This window comes from Bufo gargarizans, chromosome 3 (assembly GCF_014858855.1).
Source record: "Bufo gargarizans isolate SCDJY-AF-19 chromosome 3, ASM1485885v1, whole genome shotgun sequence".
NCBI lineage: Eukaryota > Metazoa > Chordata > Amphibia > Anura > Bufonidae > Bufo > Bufo gargarizans.
The window spans coordinates 75639690-75664988 of NC_058082.1; the positions used below are offsets into that span (position 1 = coordinate 75639690).

The 25299-nt window shown below is 45.0% G+C and overlaps 1 protein-coding gene across 1 annotated transcript in view; it reads right to left on the minus strand.

Annotated features, from left to right (window-relative positions):
- RXFP2 (relaxin family peptide receptor 2) overlaps positions 1–25299 on the minus strand; it is a 331515-nt gene that overhangs the window by 159522 nt on the left and 146694 nt on the right. The window contains exon 6 of the mRNA XM_044285462.1: positions 8604–8675. Coding sequence (XP_044141397.1) covers positions 8604–8675 — 72 coding nt within the window. The remainder of the gene's footprint in view (positions 1–8603; positions 8676–25299) is intronic.

The window sequence follows — 25299 nt, forward strand, 5'->3', positions numbered from 1 at the left end:
GAGGAAATAAAACTTTTTTTCCAGGAGAACAATAATTCTGCCAATAGACTGATAGTCTGGGACACAGCCAAAGCAGTTCTGAGAGGACTTTTGTTTAAAAAGGTAAACCACTGGAAAAAAAAGTAATAAGGAAAGTGGTAATCTATTGGAAAAGAAACTACAAGAAGTAAGCAGGGCATGTATGATTAATCCTACCGAACAAAATAGGAAGGAATGGGAGGAAGAACAAGAAAAACTAAAAATACACCAGCTTGAGAAAAGTAGGAAAGAACTGTTCTTCCAAGGATTCCGACTGCCTTCAGAGGGAGAAAAAGTTGGAAAAATTTTGGCAGGTATTGTAAAAGATCAAAATCTTGGTTGGGGGTAATTAGAGATAACAAGGATAAAATAATTAGCTCACCGGAAGGAGTTAAAAAGGTTTTCAGGGATTACTTCCAGGAACTCTATAAAACTAGGGTACGATATTCAGGATTAGAGTTGGACTTATATCTAGATCAAGTTGTTTGGAGAAATATATCCCAGGCCCAAAAAGAATATCTGGATAGAGAAATATCAATAATCCAAAAAAAAGGGTAAAGAACAACTAGACCCTGGATTCTACAGACCAATATCTTTGTTGAACACGGATGTTAAAATCCTGGCAAAGGTCTTGGCAGGGAGGCTCTCCAAAGTTATTAAAGGTATAGTCCACGAAGATCAGACCGGTTTTATACCTGGTAGAACTATATATTAAAATATAAGAAGGTTGTACCTTAATATTGAGGCTAATAGAACAGAATCAGGTGATAAAGCAATACTTTCATTGGATGCTCAAAAAACATTCGATTGTATTGAATGGGAGTATCTATGGGCAGTCTTAAAAAAGGTCGGTATAGGCGAGGGGTTCATAAAATGGATTCAGCTCATATATTCCAACCCAAGGGCTAGAGTGATGGTGGATGGGAGCTTGTCCCTGCCTCTTGCCCTCCAGCGGGGCACCAGGCAGGGATGCCCTCTCTCTCCACTATTATTTGCTATAGCAATTGAGCCTCTAGCAAGTTTAATACGAAACGATAGGGAGATAAAAGGTTTTCAATTTGCGGAAAGAGACAAAAAATTATTAATGTATGTCGACGATATTTTGTTATTTATGCACAACACAGGGGATCAGTTTAGTAGAGTATTAGAGAAAATAGATAAGTTTGGTTCTTTTTCCGGATTAAATATTAATTGGGCGAAATCCCATATGATGGTATTGGGTGATGGGCAGTTAGGGAGGGATTTAACCCCTTAAGGACTTAGGACGTATCGGTACGGCATGGTTCCCGAGTCCTTAAGGACCCATGACGTACCGGTACGTCATGAGTTTAAAATAAGATTGCGGCGCCCCGGGGGTTAATCCGAACGGGATTTCGGCTGAAATCATTCAGCCGGCATCCTGTCACAACGCCGAGGGGGGTCATGTGACCCCCCCGTATCGGCGATCGCAGCAAACCGCAGGTCAATTCAGACCTGCGGTTTGCTGCGCTTTTAGCCGATTCTGATCCCCGCGGTCTCTGACCGCGGGGATCAAACGTTAAAATGCCAGAAATTAAGTTTATATTAACCCCCCCTGCACCCCTGAATGATATTATGTGGGCGGGTGGTGCAGGGGGGGTGTCGCAGGCGGTGCGGGAGGTGCAGGAGGCGGGCGGTGCGGGAGGCGGGATCACGATCCCCCGCCCGCCTCCCCTTGAATAATCGTTGGCTTCTAGTGGGTATACCAGGGTGCCAGCACATTGCTGGCACCCTGGTATAAACGGCTGACATCGGTGATGCGATGTCAGCCGTTTAACCCTTTCCATACAGCGGTCCGTACGGACCGCTGTATGGAAAAGGTTAACAGGTCAGGGAGCTCCCTCCCTCTCCCATCGGGGGGCTGCTGTGCCTTTGCAGCCCCCCGATGGGAGAGGGAGAGAGCTCCCAGGCAGCCCCCCAAGCCCCGTCCTTACCCTTCCCCGTCTGCGAAGTTCTGAACACTACTGAGCAGACGGGGAAGGTTCCCATGGAAACAGGACGCCTTCTCGGGCATCCTGCTGTCCATGGTGCTGAACAGATCTGTGCTGAAAGCAGAGATCTGTTCAGACAAAGTGGTAAGTAAAATACAGTACAGTACAATATATATTGTACAGTACTGTATTATACAGACATCAGACCCACTGGATCTTCAAGAACCAAGTGGGTCTGGGTCAAAAAAAATTTAAAAAAAAGTGAAAAAAGTTAAGATAAAAAAAAAACATTTATCACTGAATAAAAAAAAAATAAAAAAAATACACTACACATATTAGGTATCGCCGCGTCCGTAACGACCTGATCTATAAAACGGTCATGTTACTTTCCCCGCACGGTGAACGCCATAAAAAAAAAAAAAAAAAACTATGAGAAAATTGAAATTTTGCCCACCTTACTTCCCAAAAAAGGTAATAAAAGTGATCAAAAAAGTCGCATTTACGCCAAAATAGTACCAATCAAACCGTCATCTCATCCCGCAAAAATCATACCCTACCCAAGATAATCGCCCAAAAACTGAAAAAACTATGGCTCTTAGACTATGGAAACACTAAAACATGATTTTTTTTGTTACAAAAATGAAATCATTGTGTAAAACTTAAAAAAAAAAAAAAAAGTATACATATTAGGTATCGACGCGTCCGTATCGACCAGCTCTATAAAAATATCACATGACCTAACCCCTCAGATGACCACCGTAAAAAAATAAAAATAAAAACGGTGTAAAAAAAGCCATTTTTTGCCATCTTACATCACAAAAAGTGTAATAGCAAGCGATCAAAAAGTCATATGCACCCCAAAATAGTGTCAATCAAACCGTCATCTCATCCCGCAAAAAATGAGACCCTACTTAAGATAATTGCCCAAAAACTGAAAAAACTATGGCTCTTAGACTATGGAGACACTAAAACATTTTTTTTGTTTTAAAAATGAAATCATTGTGTAAAACTTACATAAATAAAAAAAATTGTATACATATTAGGTATCGCCACGTCCGTGACAACCTGCTCTATAAAAATACCACATGATCTAACCTGTCAGATGAATTTTGTAAATAACAAAAAATAAAAAGGTGCCAAAAAATCTATTTCTTGTTACCTTGCCGCACAAAAAAGTGTAATATAGAGCAATCAAAAATCATATGTACCCTAAACTAGTACCAACAAAACTGCCACCCTATCCCGTAGTTTCTAAAATGGGGTCACTTTTATGGAGTTTCTACTCTAGGGGTGCATCAGGGGGGCTTCAAATGGGACATGGTGTCAAAAAACCAGTCCAGCAAAATCTGCCTTCCAAAAACCGTATGGCATTCCTTTCCTTCTGCGCCCTGCCGTGTGCCCGTACAGCGGTTTACGACCACATATGGGGTGTTTCTGTAAACTACAGAATCAGGGCCATAAATAATGAGTTTTTTTTGGCTGTTAACCCTTGCTTTGTAACTGGAAAAAAAATATTAAAATGGAAAATCTGCCAAAAAAGTGAAATTTTGAAATTGTATCTCTATTTTCCATTAAATCTTGTGCAACACCTAAAGGGTTAACAAAGTTTGTAAAATCAGTTTTGAATACCTTGAGGGGTGTAGTTTCTTAGATGGGGTCACTTTTATGGAGTTTCTACTCTAGGGGTGCATCAGGGGGGCTTCAAATGGGACATGGTGTCAAAAAACCAGTCCAGCAAAATCTGCCTTCCAAAAACCGTATGGCATTCCTTTCCTTCTGCGCCCTGCCGTGTGCCTGTACAGCGGTTTACGACCACATATGGGGTGTTTCTGTAAACTACAGAATCAGGGCCATAAATAATGAGTTTTTTTTGGCTGTTAACCCTTGCTTTGTAACTGGAAAAAAAATATTAAAATGGAAAATCTGCCAAAAAAGTGAAATTTTGAAATTGTATCTCTATTTTCCATTAAATCTTGTGCAACACCTAAAGGGTTAACAAAGTTTGTAAAATCAGTTTTGAATACCTTGAGGGGTGTAGTTTCTTAGATGGGGTCACTTTTATGGAGTTTCTACTCTAGGGGTGCATCAGGGGGGCTTCAAATGGGACATGGTGTCAAAAAACCAGTCCAGCAAAATCTGCCTTCCAAAAACCGTATGGCATTCCTTTCCTTCTGCGCCCTGCCGTGTGCCCGTACAGCGGTTTACGACCACATATGGGGTGTTTCTGTAAACTACAGAATCAGGGCCATAAATAATGAGTTTTTTTGGCTGTTAACCCTTGCTTTGTAACTGGGAAAAAAATATTAAAATGGAAAATCTGCCAAAAAGTGAAATTTTGAAATTGTATCTCTATTTTCCATTAAATCTTGTGCAACACCTAAAGGGTTAACAAAGTTTGTAAAATCAGTTTTGAATACCTTGAGGGGTGTAGTTTCTTAGATGGGGTCACTTTTATGGAGTTTCTACTCTAGGGGTGCATCAGGGGGCTTCAAATGGGACATGGTGTCAAAAAACCAGTCCAGCAAAATCTGCCTTCCAAAAACCATACGGCGCACCTTTCCCTCTACGCCCTACTGTGTGCCCGTACAGTAGTTTACGGCCACATATGGGGTGTTTCTGTAAACGGCAGAGTCAGGGCAATAAAGATAAAGTCTTGTTTGACTGTTAACCCTTGCTTTGTTAGTAGAAAAAATGGGTTAAAATGGAAAATTAGGCAAAAAAATGAAATTCTCAAATTTCATCCCCATTTGCCAATAACTCTTGTGCAACACCTAAAGGGTTAACGAAGTTTGTAAAATCAGTTTTGAATACCTTGAGGGGTGTAGTTTATAGAATGGGGTCATTTTTGGGCAGTTTCTATTATGTAAGCCTCGCAAAGTGACTTCAGACCTGTAGTGGTCCCTAAAAATTGGGTTTTTGTAAATTTCTGAAAAATTTCAAGATTTGCTTCTAAACTTCTAAGCCTTGTAACATCCCCAAAAAATAAAATATCATTCCCAAAATGCTGCAAACATGAAGTAGACATATGGGGAATGTAAAGTCATCAACATTTTTGGGGGTATTGCTATGTATTACAGAAGTAGAGAAACTGAAACTTTGAAATTTGCAAATTTTTCAAAATTTTTGGTAAATATGGTATTTTTTTATCCAAAAAAATTAACTTTTTTGACCCAATTTTTGCAGTGTCATGAAGTACAATATGTGACGAAAAAACAATCTCAGAACGGCCTGGATAAGTCAAAGCGTTTTAAAGTTATCAGCACTTAAAGTGACACTGGTCAGATTTGCAAAAAATGGCCAAGTCCTTAAGGTGAAATAGGGCTGAGTCCTTAAGGGGTTAAAGGGGTTGTCCAGGTTCAGAGCTGAACCTGGATATTCCTCCATTTTCACCCTGGCAGCCCCCCTGACATGAGCATCGGAGCAGTTCATGCTCCGATGCTCTCCTTTGCCCTGCGCTAAATCGCGCAGGGCAAAGGCATTTTTCTGAGTTCCGGTGACGTACCGGGGCTCTCTATGGGGCTGACAGGAACCCCGGTGACGTCACCGGCACTGATGGGCGGAATTTGGCTCTGCCCTAGCCAGTAAAACGGCTAGGGCAGAGCTAAAGCCCGCCCCTCAGAGCCGGTGACGTCTCCGAACACACTGCTGGGCGGAAGTTACCGCCCGGCAGTGTGTTATTGTAAACACAAGAGCCTGTGCCCTGCGCGATCTAGCGCAGGGCACGGGAGCGCATCGGAGCATGAGATGCTCCGATGCCAGGCTCAGGAGGGCTGCCGGGGTGAAAATAAGGGTATGTCCGGGTTCAGCTCTGAACCCGGACAACCCCTTTAAGGCTCCAAGTACTTGAGAAACACGAGAGTTTTAAATATCTAGGCATACAAATCTCCGGCAATATAGAAGACTATGAAAAATTAAATGTACTTCCTGTAATAAAAGAACTTAGAACTAAAATACACATCTGGAAAAGATTACCACTCTCTATTCAAGGTCGGGTAAATCTAATAAAAATGATTTTTCTACCAAAGGTACTTTATGTGTTACAAAATGCCCCAATAAGACTCCCGCAGAAGATATTTAGATTATTAGATCGCTTAATGGGGGAATTCATATGGAAAGGCTCTATCCCTAGGATAAAAAAAGAAGTGCTTCAGCTCCCAGTGAGAGAGGGTGGTTTGGCGGTTCCCAACTGGTTTATGTATTATTTGATAACACAATATAGTCAGATAAGAGATAGCTTGAATAGTTTAGTGGGAAGACAGGAACTAAATAAAATGGGTTGGAGGGGGGAACTCAATCATTTAGAGATAATGGAATCGGGTACACTTCATAAAAATACCACAGCAAATAGAATTATGAATGCAATGGATCACATATGGGGGCAGATTAAAAAATTTCTGGGGATAAAAGGTTTTTTACAATATACACCTATTTGGAAAAATTTAAACTTGAAGGAACTCCAAACGATTAGGAGCTACATTGACTGGGAAAAAAAGGGGATAAAATATTTAGCTCAAGTATTTGAAGATGTTAAACTGAAGGAGTTTAATACACTTGCTAGGGAATTTGGGATCCCCCAAAAGGATACCTATAAATACTTCCAGTTTAGGAATGCTTTGAGGACAGGGGTAAAACTAGATAAATATAGAAAAGAACAATCAGATCTAATATATAAATTCACCGATGGAGGAGAAAAAAGAGGTACAACAAAAAAAAGATATGGGATATTGATGGAAGGAAAGAAAGAACGGATTACAATACTAGCTAAAAAAATAAAATGGGAAAAAGAACTTCAGCCTTTCTTTTCTGATAATAAATGGAAAGATGCTCTTAGAAGTTATCCAACGGTGTCGGATAGGGGTTCACATAAAATATCTCAGTTCTTTATAGTACATAGATTACATCGATCTCCTAAGATCTTAAAGAAAATGGTAATAATTGCTCAAAATGTAGGGAAAAGGATGCAGATTTAATTCATTGTTTTTGGAGATGTCCCAGGCTTTTCAGATATTGGAAGGAGATAGCAGAGACTGTACTTGTATTCCTGGAAGTTCAAGTGTTTGAAGATCCAGTAGTCTGTATACTGGGAGCAACTGAACATTTGAAATTAAAGAAGGAAGTACGATTGGGTATGGTTTTGGGTAAAGTACTATTTCAAGCTAGACTCCTTATACTTAGGAAGTGGATAAAAGAAGATCCGCCCACAGTGGGACAGTGGCGTGAAGCAATAGTTAACCTTATTAAAATTCAACGTGTTTCTGAGTGCTATACTAAAAATCCAGTAGGATTCGATGAGATTTGGAATAAATGGCCATATTAGGTTGAGCATACTTTTTTCTTTTTTTTTTCGTTGTTCCCGTTCCTCTCCTTCCCTTTCTTCTACAGGGGTGGTGGGTGGGTGGGTGATCGGGGGATAATTAATAATATTTATTATAGTAGTAATATGGAATATGTTACATTATGTCATTGATGTGATGAAAGATTATATGTTTAAAAAAAAAAGAAAGAAAAGAATAAAGCTAATAAAAAAAAAACTGGGGATAAAAAACTAAAAATCTTCATCTACTTGCATATTATAAGTTATACCAGCAAGAATTAGTCTTTATGTAGAAAACTATGATTTCAATCAAGCCTTACTGACTAGTGATTTAAATCAAATCCACCCTGCCTAGAGGCTCTGCTCTCTCTGCAACTGCCGCTTTATCTCCACTTTGACTGACAGGGCCAGGCATCGGCTGTATCTGATAGAAAGTATACACGCTCCCTGAGAAAGTACATGCCCTTGAGCTGCCAACTTGAAATAAATCTAACAGAGCAACTGGAGCAATGAAGGTATGTCAGTATGTGAAGTACAGGGCTGGTCCTGGTTTTGTTAGAAAGAACCTGTTTCTACATTAGTTGTGGAATAACCCCCTTCAACTAGCACAGTAAAATTAAAATGTTCTTTTTTACATGATATAGATGTACAGTATAAACAGTAATATTGTCATTAAAGCATATATACATTTTAATGAATTTGACATTTCAAGGGACACTTCAATCAGAAAGTCGTTTTTTAAATCAATATACCGTACATAGAAAACATGTTTTATTTGACTGTTTTTTCTTTTTCATTTTGTCAGTACTGTGTAGTTTGGAATTAAATATAAAATATTGTCTTTCTGTAACAGTCAGCACAAATGATAAGGCCTCTTATATAGAGATGTTATCCATTGTCAATTTACTGCTGCTGTGAGGGGCAGATGTTATCTGAAGGCTATTCCTCATGATAATAGTAGATGAAGAATTGGGATAACAGTATGATATATTGTTTTATTAATAGACCTAGAGAACGATATCCACAAAAGAACACTGCACGTCAGTGTAATGTGTAATGCTCTAAATAAGTAACTACAGAGGTCGGAGGCAGAATCCAAGTCCTCACCAAATCCTAGAGGAACACAGAGAAGGCAGCACTTCAAAAAGAATCAAAGTTTTATGTCAGCTGACATTGGGTGAATAAAACTTTGATTCTTTTTGGAGTTCTGCCTTCTCTGTGTTCATATATATGTGGTTAATAGGTGATAAAAAAAAATTATGGACATGTCCTTTTAAATAATGAATTTACCAACACTTATAATTTTAACATTTTGTACTCACAGATTTGTCAGGTCTTTATAATTTATGAAGGCATTATCTGGAAGTGAATGTATATTGTTTCTTTTGAGTGATCTGAAATAAGAAAAAAAAATAAAAAATTATATTGCAAAATCATTTTTCAGTAAATGTTGTATTTGTTGGTTGTCTCCATCCTGTAAAGTCACCTTTTGATCCATCTCCCCCTTCTATTACTATGTGTCTACTATGTCTCTTTCTTTTAGCGCCTTGAATTAATGAAATATGCATACTCCAACACCTTTCCGTTATTTCCCGAAACAGTTGTCAAGATCACTGCTTGCTGTTGCTCAGAGGCAGTATCCATAATTTACTTCCAGAGTGTCTATTCTGACCGTGCCATGGACACACAATCTTTTAAGGGCACTGTATTGAGAAATGCACCTAAGGCTACATTCACATCTCTGTTTAATCATTCTATAGCCCTTGCCGGCAGAGTAACAGACTACTGGAATTACCATATCTGGCATAGCCGGGCACAGTCACACACTGCTGTGCACTGCCGGATCGCCTTTGACTTTAATGGGATCCGAAGATATAAATGGTGCCTTTCTGCCAGGCCAATACCACTGCACACATGAAAGCAAAGGCTTGCCGAACAATATGACGGGGCTTCACTGATAAAAGAAATGGACCACAACAGTAAGTAGCATGTATTCATCTTAAACACATATTGGCTAAGATTAGCCCTGAAGTGGTCAACCGTAGTTCAATGACATTTATACCCTAACCCAAAAATAGGAGATAAGTGCCTGATTGTCAGAGGACTAACTGCTGGGGCCCTGACAGTCACAAGAATGGGGGCCCCATGTTTACTAGATTGAATGGAGTGGCCGTCACACATGCTCAGTATTGCTACATTCATTTCTATGGAACTGCCAGAGATATCCAAGCCCTTGTACAAAACTATGTCTAGCAGTTCCCTAGAGCTGAATGCTGGGCTGTATATGCTGGGAAAGGCTGTTAATCATATCCATACGGATCCACTCAACTGACAGAGGCCAAAATAATGTTCTTGTATGTGTTGACATACCTTTTTTCTACTGTATTCGAAAGCACAGAAGACTATATGAACAGTAATAAGTCGGAGCAACTGGACTTGTTTTTTTCTTTTTTTCATCCAACTGTTTTTCTCAATTAGAATGGCTTGTACAATAGATCTCCATCATAAATACTGGTGACTCATGCTTCAGTCATGGAGGTAAGATGTGGATTGTAGAGTTGAGCGAACAAATGGATGTTCGGGTTCGAGAAGTTTGGCCGAACTTCCCGAAAATGTTCGGGTTCGGGATCCGAACCCGATCCGAACTTCGTCCCGAACCCGAACCCCATTGAAGTCAATGGGGACCCGAACTTTTCGGCACTAAAAAGGCTGTAAAACAGCCCAGGAAAGGGCTAGAGGGCTGCAAAAGGCAGCAACATGTAGGTAAATCCCCTGCAAAAAAATGTGGATAGGGAATCTAATTAAAATAAAAATTAAATAAATAAAAATTAACCAAAATCAATTGGAGAGAGGTCCCATAGCAGAGAATCTGGCTTCACGTCACCCACCACTGGAACAGTCCATTCTCAGATATTTAGGCCCCGGCACCCAGGCAGAGGAGAGAGGTCCCGTAACAGAGAATCTGGCTTCATGTCAGCAGAGAATCAGTCTTCATGTCATAGCAGAGAATCAGGCTTCACGTCAGCCACCAATGCAACAGTCCATTGTCAGATATTTAGGCCCAGCACCCAGGCAGAGGAGAGAGGTCCCGTAACAGACAATCTGGCTTCATGTCAGCAGAGAATCAGTCTTCATGTCATAGCAGAGAATCAGGCTTCACGTCAACCACCACTGCAACAGTCCATTTTCATAAATTTAGGCCCAGCACCCAGGCAGAGGAGAGAGGACCCGTAACAGACAATCTGGCTTCATGTCAGCAGAGAATCAGTCTTCATATCATAGCAGAGAATCAGGCTTCACGTCAGCCACCAATGCAACAGTCCATTGTCAGATATTTAGTCCCAGCACCCAGGCAGAGGAGAGAGGTCCCGTAACAGACAATCTGGCTTCATGTCAGCAGAGAATCAGTCTTCATATCATAGCAGAGAATCAGGCTTCACGTCAGCCACCAATGCAACAGTCCATTTTCATAAATTTAGGCCCAGCACCCAGGCAGAGGAGAGAGGTCCCGTAACAGACAATCTGGCTTCATGTCAGCAGAGAATCAGTCTTCATGTCATAGCAGAGAATCAGGCTTCACGTCACCCACCACTGTAACAGTCCATTTTCATAAATTTAGGCCCAGCACCCAGGCAGAGGAGAGAGGTCCCGTAACAGACAATCTGGCTTCATGTCAGCAGAGAATCAGTCTTCATGTCATAGCAGAGAATCAGGCTTCACGTCACCCACCAGTGCAACAGTCCATTTTCATAAATTTAGGCCCAGCACCCAGGTAGAGGAGAGAGGTCCCGTAACAGACAATCTGGCTTCATGTCAGCAGAGAATCAGTCTTCATATCATAGCAGAGAATCATGCTTCACGTCAGCCACCAATGCAACAGTCCATTTTCATAAATTTAGGCCCAGCACCCAGGCAGAGGAGAGAGGTCCCGTAACAGACAATCTGGCTTCATGTCAGCAGAGAATCAGTCTTCATGTCATAGCAGAGAATCAGGCTTCACGTCACCCACCACTGTAACAGTCCATTTTCATAAATTTAGGCCCAGCACCCAGGCAGAGGAGAGAGGTCCCGTAACAGACAATCTGGCTTCATGTCAGCAGAGAATCAGTCTTCATGTCATAGCAGAGAATCAGGCTTCACGTCACCCACCACTGCAACAGTCCATTTTCATAAATTTAGGCCCAGCACCCAGGCAGAGGAGAGAGGTCCCGTAACAGACAATCTGGCTTCATGTCAGCAGAGAATCAGTCTTCATGTCATAGCAGAGAATCAGGCTTCATGTCACCCACCACTGCAACAGTCTATTTTCATAAATTTAGGCCCAGCACCCAGGCAGAGGAGAGAGGTCCCGTAACAGACAATCTGGCTTCATGTCAGCAGAAAATCAGTCTTCATATCATAGCAGAGAATCAGGCTTCACGTCAGGCACCAATGTAACAGTACATTGTCAGATATTTAGGCCCAGCACCCAGGCAGAGGAGAGAGGTCCCGTAACAGACAATCTGGCTTCATGTCAGCAGAGAATCAGTCTTCATGTCATAGCAGAGAGTCAGGCTTCACGTCACCCACCACTGTAACAGTCCAATTTCATAAATTTAGGCCCAGCACCCAGGCAGAGGAGAGAGGTCCCGTAACAGACAATCTGGCTTTATGTCAGCAGAGAATCAGTCTTCATGTCATAGCAGAGAATCAGGCTTCACGTCACCCACCACTGCAACAGTCCATTTTCATAAATTTAGGCCCAGCACCCAGGCAGAGGAGAGAGGTCCCGTAACAGACAATCTGGCTTCATGTCAGAAGAGAATCAGACTTCATGTCATAGCAGAGAATCAGGCTTCACGTCAGCCACCAATGCAACAGTCCATTGTCAGATATTTAGGCCCAGCACCCAGGCAGAGGAGAGAGGTCCCGTAACAGACAATCTGGCTTCATGTCAGCAGAGAATCAGTCTTCATATCATAGCAGAGAATCAGGCTTCACGTCAGCCACCAATGCAACAGTCCATTGTCAGATATTTAGGCCCAGCACCCAGGCAGAGGAGAGAGGTCCCGTAACAGAGAATCTGTCTTCATGTCAGCAGAGAATCAGTCTTCATATCATAGCAGAGAATCAGGCTTCACGTCAGCCACCAATGCAACAGTCCATTTTCATAAATTTAGGCCCAGCACCCAGGCAGAGGAGAGAGGTCCCGTAACAGACAATCTGGCTTCATGTCAGCAGAGAATCAGTCTTCATGTCATAGCAGAGAATCAGGCTTCACGTCACCCACCACTGCAACAGTCTATTTTCATAAATTTAGGCCCAGCACCCAGGCAGAGGAGAGAGGTCCCGTAACAGACAATCTGGCTTCATGTCAGCAGAGAATCAGTCTTCATATCATAGCAGAGAATCAGGCTTCATGTCAGCCACCAATGCAACAGTCCATTGTCAGATATTTAGGCCCAGCACCCAGGCAGAGGAGAGAGGTCCCGTAACAGACAATCTGGCTTCATGTCAGCAGAGAATCAGTCTTCATATCATAGCAGAGAATCATGCTTCACGTCAGCCACCAATGCAACAGTCCATTTTCATAAATTTAGGCCCAGCACCCAGGCAGAGGAGAGAGGTCCCGTAACAGACAATCTGGCTTCATGTCAGCAGAGAATCAGTCTTCATATCATAGCAGAGAATCAGGCTTCACGTCAGCCACCAATGCAACAGTCCATTGTCAGATATTTAGGCCCAGCACCCAGGCAGAGGAGAGAGGTCCCGTAACAGAGAATCTGTCTTCATGTCAGCAGAGAATCAGTCTTCATATCATAGCAGAGAATCAGGCTTCACGTCAGCCACCAATGTAACAGTCCATTTTCATAAATTTAGGCCTAGCACCCAGGCAGAGGAGAGAGGTCCCGTAACAGACAATCTGGCTTCATGTCAGCAGAGAATCAGTCTTCATGTCATAGCAGAGAATCAGGCTTCACGTCACCCACCACTGCAACAGTCCATTTTCATAAATTTAGGCCCAGCACCCAGGCAGAGGAGAGAGGTCCCGTAACAGACAATCTGGCTTCATGTCAGCAGAGAATCAGTCTTCATATCATAGCAGAGAATCAGGCTTCACGTCAGCCACCAATGCAACAGTCCATTTTCATAAATTTAGGCCCAGCACCCAGGCAGAGGAGAGAGGTCCCGTAACAGACAATCTGGCTTCATGTCAGCAGAGAATCAGTCTTCATATCATAGCAGAGAATCAGGCTTCACGTCAGCCACCAATGCAACAGTCCATTGTCAGATATTTAGGCCCAGCACCCAGGCAGAGGAGAGAGGTCCCGTAACAGACAATCTGGCTTCATGTCAGCAGAGAATCAGTCTTCATATCATAGCAGAGAATCATGCTTCACGTCAGCCACCAATGCAACAGTCCATTTTCATAAATTTAGGCCCAGCACCCAGGCAGAGGAGAGAGGTCCCGTAACAGACAATCTGGCTTCATGTCAGCAGAGAATCAGTCTTCATATCATAGCAGAGAATCAGGCTTCACGTCAGCCACCAATGCAACAGTCCATTGTCAGATATTTAGGCCCAGCACCCAGGCAGAGGAGAGAGGTCCCGTAACAGACAATCTGGCTTCATGTCAGCAGAGAATCAGTCTTCATATCATAGCAGAGAATCAGGCTTCACGTCAGCCACCAATGCAACAGTCCATTTTCATAAATGTAGGCCCAGCACCCAGGCAGAGGAGAGAGGTCCCGTAACAGACAATCTGGCTTCATGTCAGCAGAGAATCAGTCTTCATATCATAGCAGAGAATCAGGCTTCACGTCAGCCACCAATGCAACAGTCCATTTTCATAAATTTAGGCCCAGCACCCAGGCAGAGGAGAGAGGTCCCGTAACAGACAATCTGGCTTCATGTCAGCAGAGAATCAGTCTTCATATCATAGCAGAGAATCAGGCTTCACGTCAGCCACCAATGCAACAGTCCATTGTCAGATATTTAGGCCCAGCACCCAGGCAGAGGAGAGAGGTCCCGTAACAGAGAATCTGTCTTCATGTCAGCAGAGAATCAGTCTTCATATCATAGCAGAGAATCAGGCTTCACGTCAGCCACCAATGCAACAGTCCATTTTCATAAATTTAGGCCTAGCACCCAGGCAGAGGAGAGAGGTCCCGTAACAGACAATCTGGCTTCATGTCAGCAGAGAATCAGTCTTCATTACATAGCAGAGAATCAGGCTTCACGTCACCCACCACTGCAACAGTCCATTTTCATAAATTTAGGCCCAGCACCCAGGCAGAGGAGAGAGGTCCCGTAACAGACAATCTGGCTTCATGTCAGCAGAGAATCAGTCTTCATATCATAGCAGAGAATCAGGCTTCACGTCAGCCACCAATGCAACAGTCCATTTTCATAAATTTAGGCCCAGCACCCAGGCAGAGGAGAGAGGTCCCGTAACAGACAATCTGGCTTCATGTCAGCAGAGAATCAGTCTTCATATCATAGCAGAGAATCAGGCTTCACGTCAGCCACCAATGCAACAGTCCATTGTCAGATATTTAGGCCCAGCACCCAGGCAGAGGAGAGAGGTCCCGTAACAGACAATCTGGCTTCATGTCAGCAGAGAATCAGTCTTCATATCATAGCAGAGAATCATGCTTCATGTCAGCCACCAATGCAACAGTCCATTTTCATAAATTTAGGCCCAGCACCCAGGCAGAGGAGAGAGGTCCCGTAACAGACAATCTGGCTTCATGTCAGCAGAGAATCAGTCTTCATATCATAGCAGAGAATCAGGCTTCACGTCAGCCACCAATGCAACAGTCCATTGTCAGATATTTAGGCCCAGCACCCAGGCAGAGGAGAGAGGTCCCGTAACAGACAATCTGGCTTCATGTCAGCAGAGAATCAGTCTTCATATCATAGCAGAGAATCAGGCTTCACGTCAGCCACCAATGCAACAGTCCATTTTCATAAATGTAGGCCCAGCACCCAGGCAGAGGAGAGAGGTCCCGTAACAGACAATCTGGCTTCATGTCAGCAGAGAATCAGTCTTCATATCATAGCAGAGAATCAGGCTTCACGTCAGCCACCAATGCAACAGTCCATTTTCATAAATTTAGGCCCAGCACCCAGGCAGAGGAGAGAGGTCCCGTAACAGACAATCTGGCTTCATGTCAGCAGAGAATCAGTCTTCATATCATAGCAGAGAATCAGGCTTCACGTCAGCCACCAATGCAACAGTCCATTGTCAGATATTTAGGCCCAGCACCCAGGCAGAGGAGAGAGGTCCCGTAACAGAGAATCTGTCTTCATGTCAGCAGAGAATCAGTCTTCATATCATAGCAGAGAATCAGGCTTCACGTCAGCCACCAATGCAACAGTCCATTTTCATAAATTTAGGCCCAGCACCCAGGCAGAGGAGAGAGGTCCCGTAACAGACAATCTGGCTTCATGTCAGCAGAGAATCAGTCTTCATGTCATAGCAGAGAATCAGGCTTCACGTCACCCACCACTGCAACAGTCCATTTTCATAAATTTAGGCCCAGCACCCAGGCAGAGGAGAGAGGTCCCGTAACAGACAATCTGGCTTCATGTCAGCAGAGAATCAGTCTTCATATCATAGCAGAGAATCAGGCTTCATGTCAGCCACCAATGCAACAGTCCATTTTCATAAATTTAGGCCCAGCACCCAGGCAGAGGAGAGAGGTCCCGTAACAGACAATCTGGCTTCATGTCAGCAGAGAATCAGTCTTCATATCATAGCAGAGAATCAGGCTTCACGTCAGCCACCAATGCAACAGTCCATTGTCAGATATTTAGGCCCAGCACCCAGGCAGAGGAGAGAGGTCCCGTAACAGACAATCTGGCTTTATGTCAGCAGAGAATCAGTCTTCATATCATAGCAGAGAATCAGGCTTCACGTCAGCCACCAATGCAACAGTCCATTTTCATAAATTTAGGCCCAGCACCCAGGCAGAGGAGAGAGGTCCCGTAACAGACAATCTGGCTTCATGTCAGCAGAGAATCAGTCTTCATATCATAGCAGAGAATCAGGCTTCACGTCAGCCACCAATGCAACAGTCCATTTTCATAAATTTAGGCCCAGCACCCAGGCAGAGGAGAGAGGTCCCGTAACAGAGGATCTGGCTTCATGTCAGCAGAGAATTAGTCTGCATGTCATAGCAGAGAATCAGGCTTCACGTCACCCAACATTGGAACAGTCCATTGGCATATATTTAGGCCCCGGCACCCAGACAGAGGAGAGGTTCATTCAACTTTGGGTAGCCTCGCAATATAATGGTAAAATGAAAATAAAAATAGGATTGAATGAGGAAGTGCCCATGAGTACAATAATATATGGTTAAGGGGAGGTAGTTAATGTCTAATCTGGACAAGGGACGGACAGGTCCTGTGGGATCCATGCCTGGTTCATTTTTATGAACGTCAGCTTGTCCACATTGGCTGTAGACAGGCGGCTGCGTTTGTCTGTAATGACGCCCCCTGCCGTGCTGAATACACGTTCAGACAAAACGCTGGCCGCCGGGCAGGCCAGCACCTCCAAGGCATAAAAGGCTAGCTCTGGCCACGTGGACAATTTAGAGACCCAGAAGTTGAATGGGGCCGAACCATCAGTCAGTACGTGGAGGGGTGTGCACATGTACTGTTCCACCATGTTAGTTAAATGTTGCCTCCTACTAACACGTTGCGTATCAGGTGGTGGTGCAGTTAGCTGTGGCGTGTTGACAAAACTTTTCCACATCTCTGCCATGCTAACCCTGCCCTCAGAGGAGCTGGCCGTGACACAGCTGCCTTGGCGACCTCTTGCTCCTCCTCTGCCTTGGCCTTGGGCTTCCAATTGTTCCCCTGTGACATTTGGGAATGCTCTCAGTAGCGCGTCTACCAACGTGTGCTTGTACTCGCGCATCTTCCTATCACGCTCCAGTGCAGGAAGTAAGGTGGGCACATTGTCTTTGTAGCGTGGATCCAGCAGGGTGGCAACCCAGTAGTCCGCACACGTTAAAATGTGGGCAACTCTGCTGTCGTTGCGCAGGCACTGCAGCATGTAGTCGCTCATGTGTGCCAGGCTGCCCAGGGGTAAGGACAAGCTGTCCTCTGTGGGAGGCGTATCGTCATCGTCCTTCCTTTCCCCCCAGCCACGCACCAGTGATGGGCCCGAGCTGCGTTGGGTGCCACCCTGCTGTGACCATGCTTCATCCTCATCCTCCTCCACCTCCTCCTCATCCTCGTCCTCCTCGTCCTCCAGTAGTGGGCCCTGGCTGGCCACATTTGTACCTGGCCTCTGCTGTTGCAAAAACCTCCCTCTGAGTCACTTCGAAAAATGACCCCTCTTCCACCTCCTCCTCCTCCTGGGCCACCTCCTCTTCCATCATCGCCCTAAGTGTTTTCTCAAGGAGACATAGAAGTGGTATTGTAACGCTGATAACGACGTCATCGCCACTGGCCATGTTGGTGGAGTACTCGAAACAGTGCAACAGGGCACACAGGTCTCGCATGGAGGCCCAGTCATTGGTGGTGAAGTGGTGCTGTTCCGTAGTGCGACTGACCCGTGCGTGCTGCAGCTAAAACTCCACTATGGCCTGCTGCTGCTCGCACAGTCTGTCCAGCATGTGCAAGGTGGAGTTCCACCTGGTGGGCACGTCGCATATAAGGCGGTGAGCGGGAAGGCCGAAGTTACGCTGTAGCGCAGACATGCGAGCAGCGGCAGGATGTGAACGCCGGAAGCGCGAACAGACGGCCCGCACTTTATGCAGCAGCTCTGACATGTCGGGGTAGTTGTGAATGAACTTCTGCACCACCAAATTCAGCACATGCGCCAAGCAAGGTATGTGCGTCAAACCGGCTAGTCCCAGAGCTGCAACGAGATTTCGCCCATTATCACACACCACCAGGCCGGGCTTGAGGCTCACCGGCAGCAACCACTCATCTGTCTGTTGTTCTATACCCCGCCACAACTCCTGTGCGGTGTGGGGCCTGTCCCCCAAACATATGAGTTTCAGAATGGCCTGCTGACGTTTACCCCGGGCTGTGCTGAAGTTGGTGGTGAAGGTGTGTGGCTGACTGGATGAGCAGGTGGAAGAAGAGGAGGAGGAAGCCGAGAAGGAGGAGGTGGCAACAGGAGGCAAAGAATGTTGCCCTGCGATCCTTGGCGGCGGAAGGACGTGCGCCAAACAGCTCTCCGCCTGGGGCCCAGCTGCCACTACATTTACCCAGTGTGCAGTTAGGGAGATATAGCGTCCCTGGCCGTGCTTACTGGTCCACGTATCTGTGGTTAGGTGGACCTTGCTACAGATGGCGTTGCGCAGTGCACACTTGATTTTATCGGATACTTGGTTGTGCAGGGAAGGCACGGCTCTCTTGGAGAAGTAGTGGCGGCTGGGAACAACATACTGTGGGACAGCAAGCGACATGAGCTGTTTGAAGCTGTCTGTGTCCACCAGCCTAAATGACAGCATTTCATAGGCCAGTAGTTTAGAAATGCTGGCATTCAGGGCCAGGGATCGAGGGTGGCTAGGTGGGAATTTACGCTTTCTCTCAAATGTTTGTGAGATGGAGAGCTAAACGCTGCCGTGTGACATGGTTGAGATGCTTGGTGACGGAGGTGGTGGTGGTGTTGGTGGTACATCCCCTGTTTGCTGGGCCAACGTTCCTCCAGAGGCGGAGGAAGAGGCCGAGGCGGCAGCAGCAGAAGAGGCCGAGGCGGCAGCAGCAGAAGAGGTAGCAGGGGGAGCCTGAGTGACTTCCTTGTTTTTAAGGTGTTTACTCCACTGCAGTTCATGCTTTGCATGCAGGTGCCTGGTCATGCAGGTTGTGCTAAGGTTCAGAACGTTAATGCCTCGCTTCAGGCTCTGATGGCACAGCGTGCAAACCACTCGGGTCTTGTCGTCAGCACATTGTTTGAAGAAGTGCCATGCCAGGAAACTCCTTGAAGCTGCCTTTGGGGTGCTCGGTCCCAGATGGCGGCGGTCAGTAGCAGGCGGAGTCTCTTGGCGGCGGGTGTTCTGCTTTTGCCCACTGCTCCCTCTTTTGCTACGCTGTTGGCTCGGTCTCACCACTGCCTCTTCCTCCGAACTGTGAAAGTCAGTGGCACGACCTTCATTCCATGTGGGGTCTAGGACCTCATCGTCCCCTGCATCGTCTTCCACCCAGTCTTGATCCCTGACCTCCTGTTCAGTCTGCACACTGCAGAAAGACTCAGCAGTTGGCACCTGTGTTTCGTCATCATCAGAGACATGCTAAGGTGGTATTCCCATGTCCTCATCATCAGGAAACATAAGTGGTTGTGCGTCAGTGCATTCTATGTCTTTCACCGCTGGGGAAGGGCAAGGTGGATGCCCTTGGGAAACCCTGCCAGCGGAGTCTTCAAACAGCATAAGAGACTGCTGCATAACTTGAGGCTGAGACAGTTTCCCTGGTATGCATGGGGGTGATGTGACAGACTGATGGGGTTGGTTTTCAGGCGCCATCTGTGCGCTTTCTGCAGAAGACTGGGTGGGAGATAATGTGAACGTGCTGGATCCACTGTCGGCCACCCAATTGACTAATGCCTGTACCTGCTCAGGCCTTACCATCCTTAGAACGGCATTGGGCCCCACCATATATCGCTGTAAATTCTGGCGGCTACTGGGACCTGAGGTAGTTGGTACACTAGGACGTGTGGATGTGGCAGAACGGCCACGTCCTCTCCCAGCACCAGAGGGTCCACTAACACCACCACGACCATGTCCACGTCCGCGTCCCTTACTAGATGTTTTCCTCATTGTTATCGTTCACCACAACAACAAAAATATTATTTGGCCCAATGTATTGTATTCAAATTCAGCTGAATATAAATTTGAGGCCTAGTATTTATACGCTGGGTGACAGGTATGGGTTTACTGACAGAATTAGACTTGGAAATGCACAGTAGCGTGTGTGTGAAGTTATTCAGAATGACCCTATGTGCACCTTGAATATTATATACCCTTTTAGGGATAGATTTCAAATAGCTCTGATACAGCAGAAACCACTAAATTAGGAAATTGCTAAATTGGGAATTGTATTTCAACCCAGAACAAAAAATGTGCTTTGACGGACACTAAATAACTTGCCCAGCCACAACAGTACAGCAGTAACGACAGATTTAGCTGGATATAAATTTGAGGCCTAGTATTTAGGCGCTGGGTGACAGGTATAGATTTACTGACAGAATTAGACTGGGATATGGCCAAATAACCACACTATTGCTGGTTAAATGCACTTGGTGTGACAGCTTGACCAACCACACTCCTGAGGGTTAAATGCACTTGGTGACAGGCGCAGCTTGCCCCTGATGTAGTATATGGCCAAAAAATGAACAGACTATTGCTGGTTAAATGCACTTGGTGTGACAGCTTGACCAACCACACTACTGAGGGTTAAATGCACTTGGTGACGGGCGCAGCTTGCCCCTGATGTAGTATATGGCCAAAAAATAAACAGACTATTGCTGGTTAAATGCACTTGGTGTGACAGCTTCACCCTGATGTAGGCTTTAGCCAAAAAACAACCACACCATTGAGGGTTAAATGCACTTGGTCGCAGCTTGTGCTGGCGCACCACAAGACACAAAATGGCCGCCGATCACCCCAGAAAAAAGTGACTGACAAACGGTCTGGGCAGCCTAAAAACAGTGAGCAATTGAGTATCAGCAGCTCAATGACCCACAGCTGCAGATCGATCAATAATCAAGTCCTTTGGAGGAGTTAATCTGCCTAATCTCGCCCTAACGTCGCAGCTGCAACCTCTCCCTACGCTAATCAGAGCAGAGTGACGGGCGGCGCTATGTGACTCCAGCTTAAATAGAGGCTGGGTCACATGGTGCTCTGGCCAATCACAGCCATGCCAATAGTAGGCATGGCTGTGATGGCCTCTTGGGGCAAGTAGTATGACGCTTGTTGATTGGCTGCTTTGCAGCCTTTCAAAAAGCGCCAAGAAAGCGTCAAAAAGCGCCAAGAAAGCGACGAACCCCGAACCCGTACTTTTACGAAAATGTCCGGGTTCGGGTCCGTGTCACGGACACCCCAAAATTCGGTACGAACCCGAACTATACAGTTCGAGTTCGCTCATCCCTAGTGGATTGCATTTGCTATTAGGTTTGATTAAACTGCCTTGGGAGAGGTGTTATAATAACATTGTAAGAGGCAATTTAATCACATCTAATAGCTTAGTCATGCAAATGCTGTCAAATTCTTATTTCCATGACTGTAGCACGAACCACCAGTATTTATGCCGGAGATTTTTCATACATTCATTCTAATTATGAAAGCTACTTGGATGACTAGCATAATTTCTTCAAGAAAAGATACAAGTCCAGCTGCTGTGACTTATTTCTACTGATATACCATGATCTGGATGAAAGAGAACCTTCACATACACAGCAGACTGTACAATATATGCATTTTTGCACAACAAGATTCTACGGGTGACTTATGCCATGTATGTCTATACAGTGATATACCATATTTTTTGCCTTATAAGACGCAACTGATGATAAGACGCACCCCAGTTTTTATAGGAGGAAAAAAAGGTATGCTAAAATATGTGCAGTACTGGGTGCATACCTATGGATTGGGGGGGGGGGGGGTTAAAGTCATATAATATAAATATTGTCCAGTGTACTGTAATTGACTGAAGTGTTAGAAACCCCCTCATCCATAGGAATGCACCCATGTACTGCAGTGCATGGGTGTATTCCTATAGATGAAGGGCTTATGGTTTCATTTAATTTACACACAGGTCAATTATGGTGCAATTCCTAGATAGTATTTATATTAACTGTGACTATAACCCCCCTCATCCTTAATAATGCACCCATGTACTGCAATACATGGGTGTATTCCTATGGATGAGGGGGAGTTATAGCCATATGTAATACATATTTGTCCAGGTCGGCCCTTGAGCTCCCCTTCTTCATATCCAGGCTGTCACTCACCCAGTCTCAGGTGGAGACAGCCCAGGAGTACCAGGGGAAAGCAGTGCTGACTCGGGCACCGGAGGGCCAGTAACACTCCTTCCTTCTTTATCTTACAGCAGTGCCGAGTGGCCGGACAACTAAACTGATTGGTGAAGATGGTGGAGAAGCAGTTCCTGCCGTGCTCATCACCAATAAGCTCAACATACAGGGCAGCAGTGCAGAGGGGTATCTCTCTCCTCTGACTCGGAGTGGGACACCGCAGCAGAGCGCAGGACATGCAGGTTGGGGTATTCAGCTTCAATGACTGCCGCCTGTCCCACACCTCCTCCTAGAGGCCGCCGTCTCATATTATTAACGCTGAAGGTGCACCTCTGGATATCAGCCTGCAATGTGCCGGCCATGTTTCTGGGCATGATCGCTTTATAAGACACATCTACCTCCCCCCCCCCCACACACACAAACTTTAGGGGTTGAAAATTGCGTCTTATAAAATGAAAAATACAGTACATTAGTTTCTTCCATCTGAGGTGTATTATACAAACTTATCACCAACAGAAAGCTTAGACGCAATGTACACAGAGCCTATATACAAAATCTGGTCCCTTAAATAGACACCATAGGTGGCTTATGTAATGCCTTTGTCACACACTGCGGAATCGAGCAGTTTTCAGGTGTAAATGATGACTGAAATGTAAGCCAGCTACGGGCTGGAGTAGATTTCATTTTAGGCACATGGACTGACAGAGGATGTGCAGTAGGCGGGTGGTGGCGGTGTTTTTTTTTACCACTTGGGGTCCCTTAAAGGAAAAGTTATGCTAGTTGCATTTTAGCAACGAGGGAATAAATCCCCCTATGTAGAAGGCGATGGTGGGACCCAGGTGTATGAATGCCAAAGTGGTATATAGGGTTACCTATAGTGTCCTTTAGGTGCAGCTTTGCACTCGTCCCTGTGCTCCTACCTGGATATCCTGGAACCCCAATCATAGCCGTCCACTGCAGTGAAAAGGGTAGTTGAATGGTGGTGAGGATGGAATAAATTGAGTCCAAACTTATATTGAGGTAGTTAACAGCTTTACTTGAGTGAACTTGGTTTAAAAACAAACTTCCAACTTTCTCTTGGTCATCAGTAGATTTTAGCTTAACTTTTGGAAGGCAAACACATCCAGCTCTGCTACATCTGTCAGGATTAAATAGGAACTTTTCCTTTTGCTCTCTGCTGGACTTTACTTTCTGTAGTCTGGCTCTGTATCTTTATCTATATTCTAATCTTTGTTGTTATCCTTATTCAGGGAGTCTTTACTCTTAACTCTGTAGGCACTTAGCCTAGGCCTGAGGCCCCAGCAGAGCAGGCAGTGCTCTGCTGGCTGGAACTCAACTTTTCCCCTTGAAGGGGTAGGGTAGACTGACTTTTACTAACTAAACTAAAACTCCTCCCTCTCTATAGAGAGCTGGGATATACCAAAAAGGCTCCATTCCAGGATAATCTATCTCTGCCAATATTGCTGCCAACTGCTGGTGGACCAGGCACATTACATGAATACAACAGTTTCATAGAAAATCAATGTATACATTCTGCAGGATATGGTAATAAATACATATGATGACACAGGATCACCAATAAAAGATAGTGTGTGTGTGTGTGGGGGGGGGGGGGGGGTGCAAAAAGTAGTAATGCTACTCTGGGGTATTACAGATGCACTACTTTTATGACGAGGCATGTGCTTCTTCATAAATTAAGACCATCCTCCGGCGGCGCTGGGGATATCAAGACCAGTTAGAAAACTCCGGTGTTGATAAAGCTCCTCCAGAATCTTGTTCCACTCATTTGAGTCATAGATATCGCAAAAACTATTTTTGTGGCAAATTTGAGAAATTGTTTTATTATTCACCACAAAGAAAGAATGCAAAATTAAATAATATTTTATATCACAATTATGCATTTCATGAAGTTAAACTGCTCTGCTGAATTAAGAACAATGGATGAAGCCTAAAGCCATTCATCAAATGCAGAAGAGATGACTCAATCTTATTACAGTACATGGAATCAACCACATTTGCATATGAAACATTGATGTGTGCATCATTTTGTATCTCTAATTATTATTGTTTCTTATGACAGCACTGGGACAAAACAAGGCAGTGTGCTGCAGTGCAATCCACACTGACTGGCTCATCAGTAGCAAAAGAAGGACATTATAAATGACCAAAAGTGCAACCTGAAGCCAGGGGCGTACCTAGAGCATTTGGCACCCGGGGCGAACCCTTTGTTTGGCACCGCCCCCCCCCCCCCCCCCCCCCCAGGCTGCACCCCCTTAAAAAAAAATCACTTTCCATCTGCACCAAAAAGAAAAAAAATCCAAATCCCCATCAATAAAATGAACAAATCCTGCACCCCCCCTTAATTACACCCTCTCTTCTCCCCTTAATTACACCCCCTCCCTTAATAACACCCCCCCTTAATTACACCCCCTCCCTTAATAACACCCCCCCTTAATTACACCCCCTCCCTCCCCACCTTAATTACACGGTACACCCCCCCTTAATTACACAATTATTTACTTTACTCGTCGTCTCACATTTAGGCCTCCTGCACACGACCGTTGTGTGCATCCGTGGCCGTTGTGCCGTTTTCCGTTTTTTTTCACGGACCCATTGACTTTCAATGGGTCCGTGGAAAAATCGGAAAATGCACCGTTTGGCAGCCGCATCCGTGAGCCGTGTTTCCTGGCCGTGAAAAAAATATGACCTGTCCTATTTTTTTCACGGCCAACGGTTCACGGGCCCATTCAAGTCAATGGGTCCGTGAAAGAACACGGATGCACACAAGATTGGCATCCGTGTCCGTGATCCGTGGCCGTAGGTTAGTTTCATACAGACGGATCCGAAGATCCGTCTGCATAAAAGCTTTTTCAGAGCTGAGTTTTCACTTGGTGATGGGACGCTTCTAGTTAGAATACACTACAAACTGTGTACAAGACTGCCCCCTGCTGCCTGGCAGCACCCGATCTCTTACAGGGGGATATGATAGTGCGGCACCTGAAGGGGTTAATTGTACTATCATATCCCCCTGTAAGAGATCAGGGCTG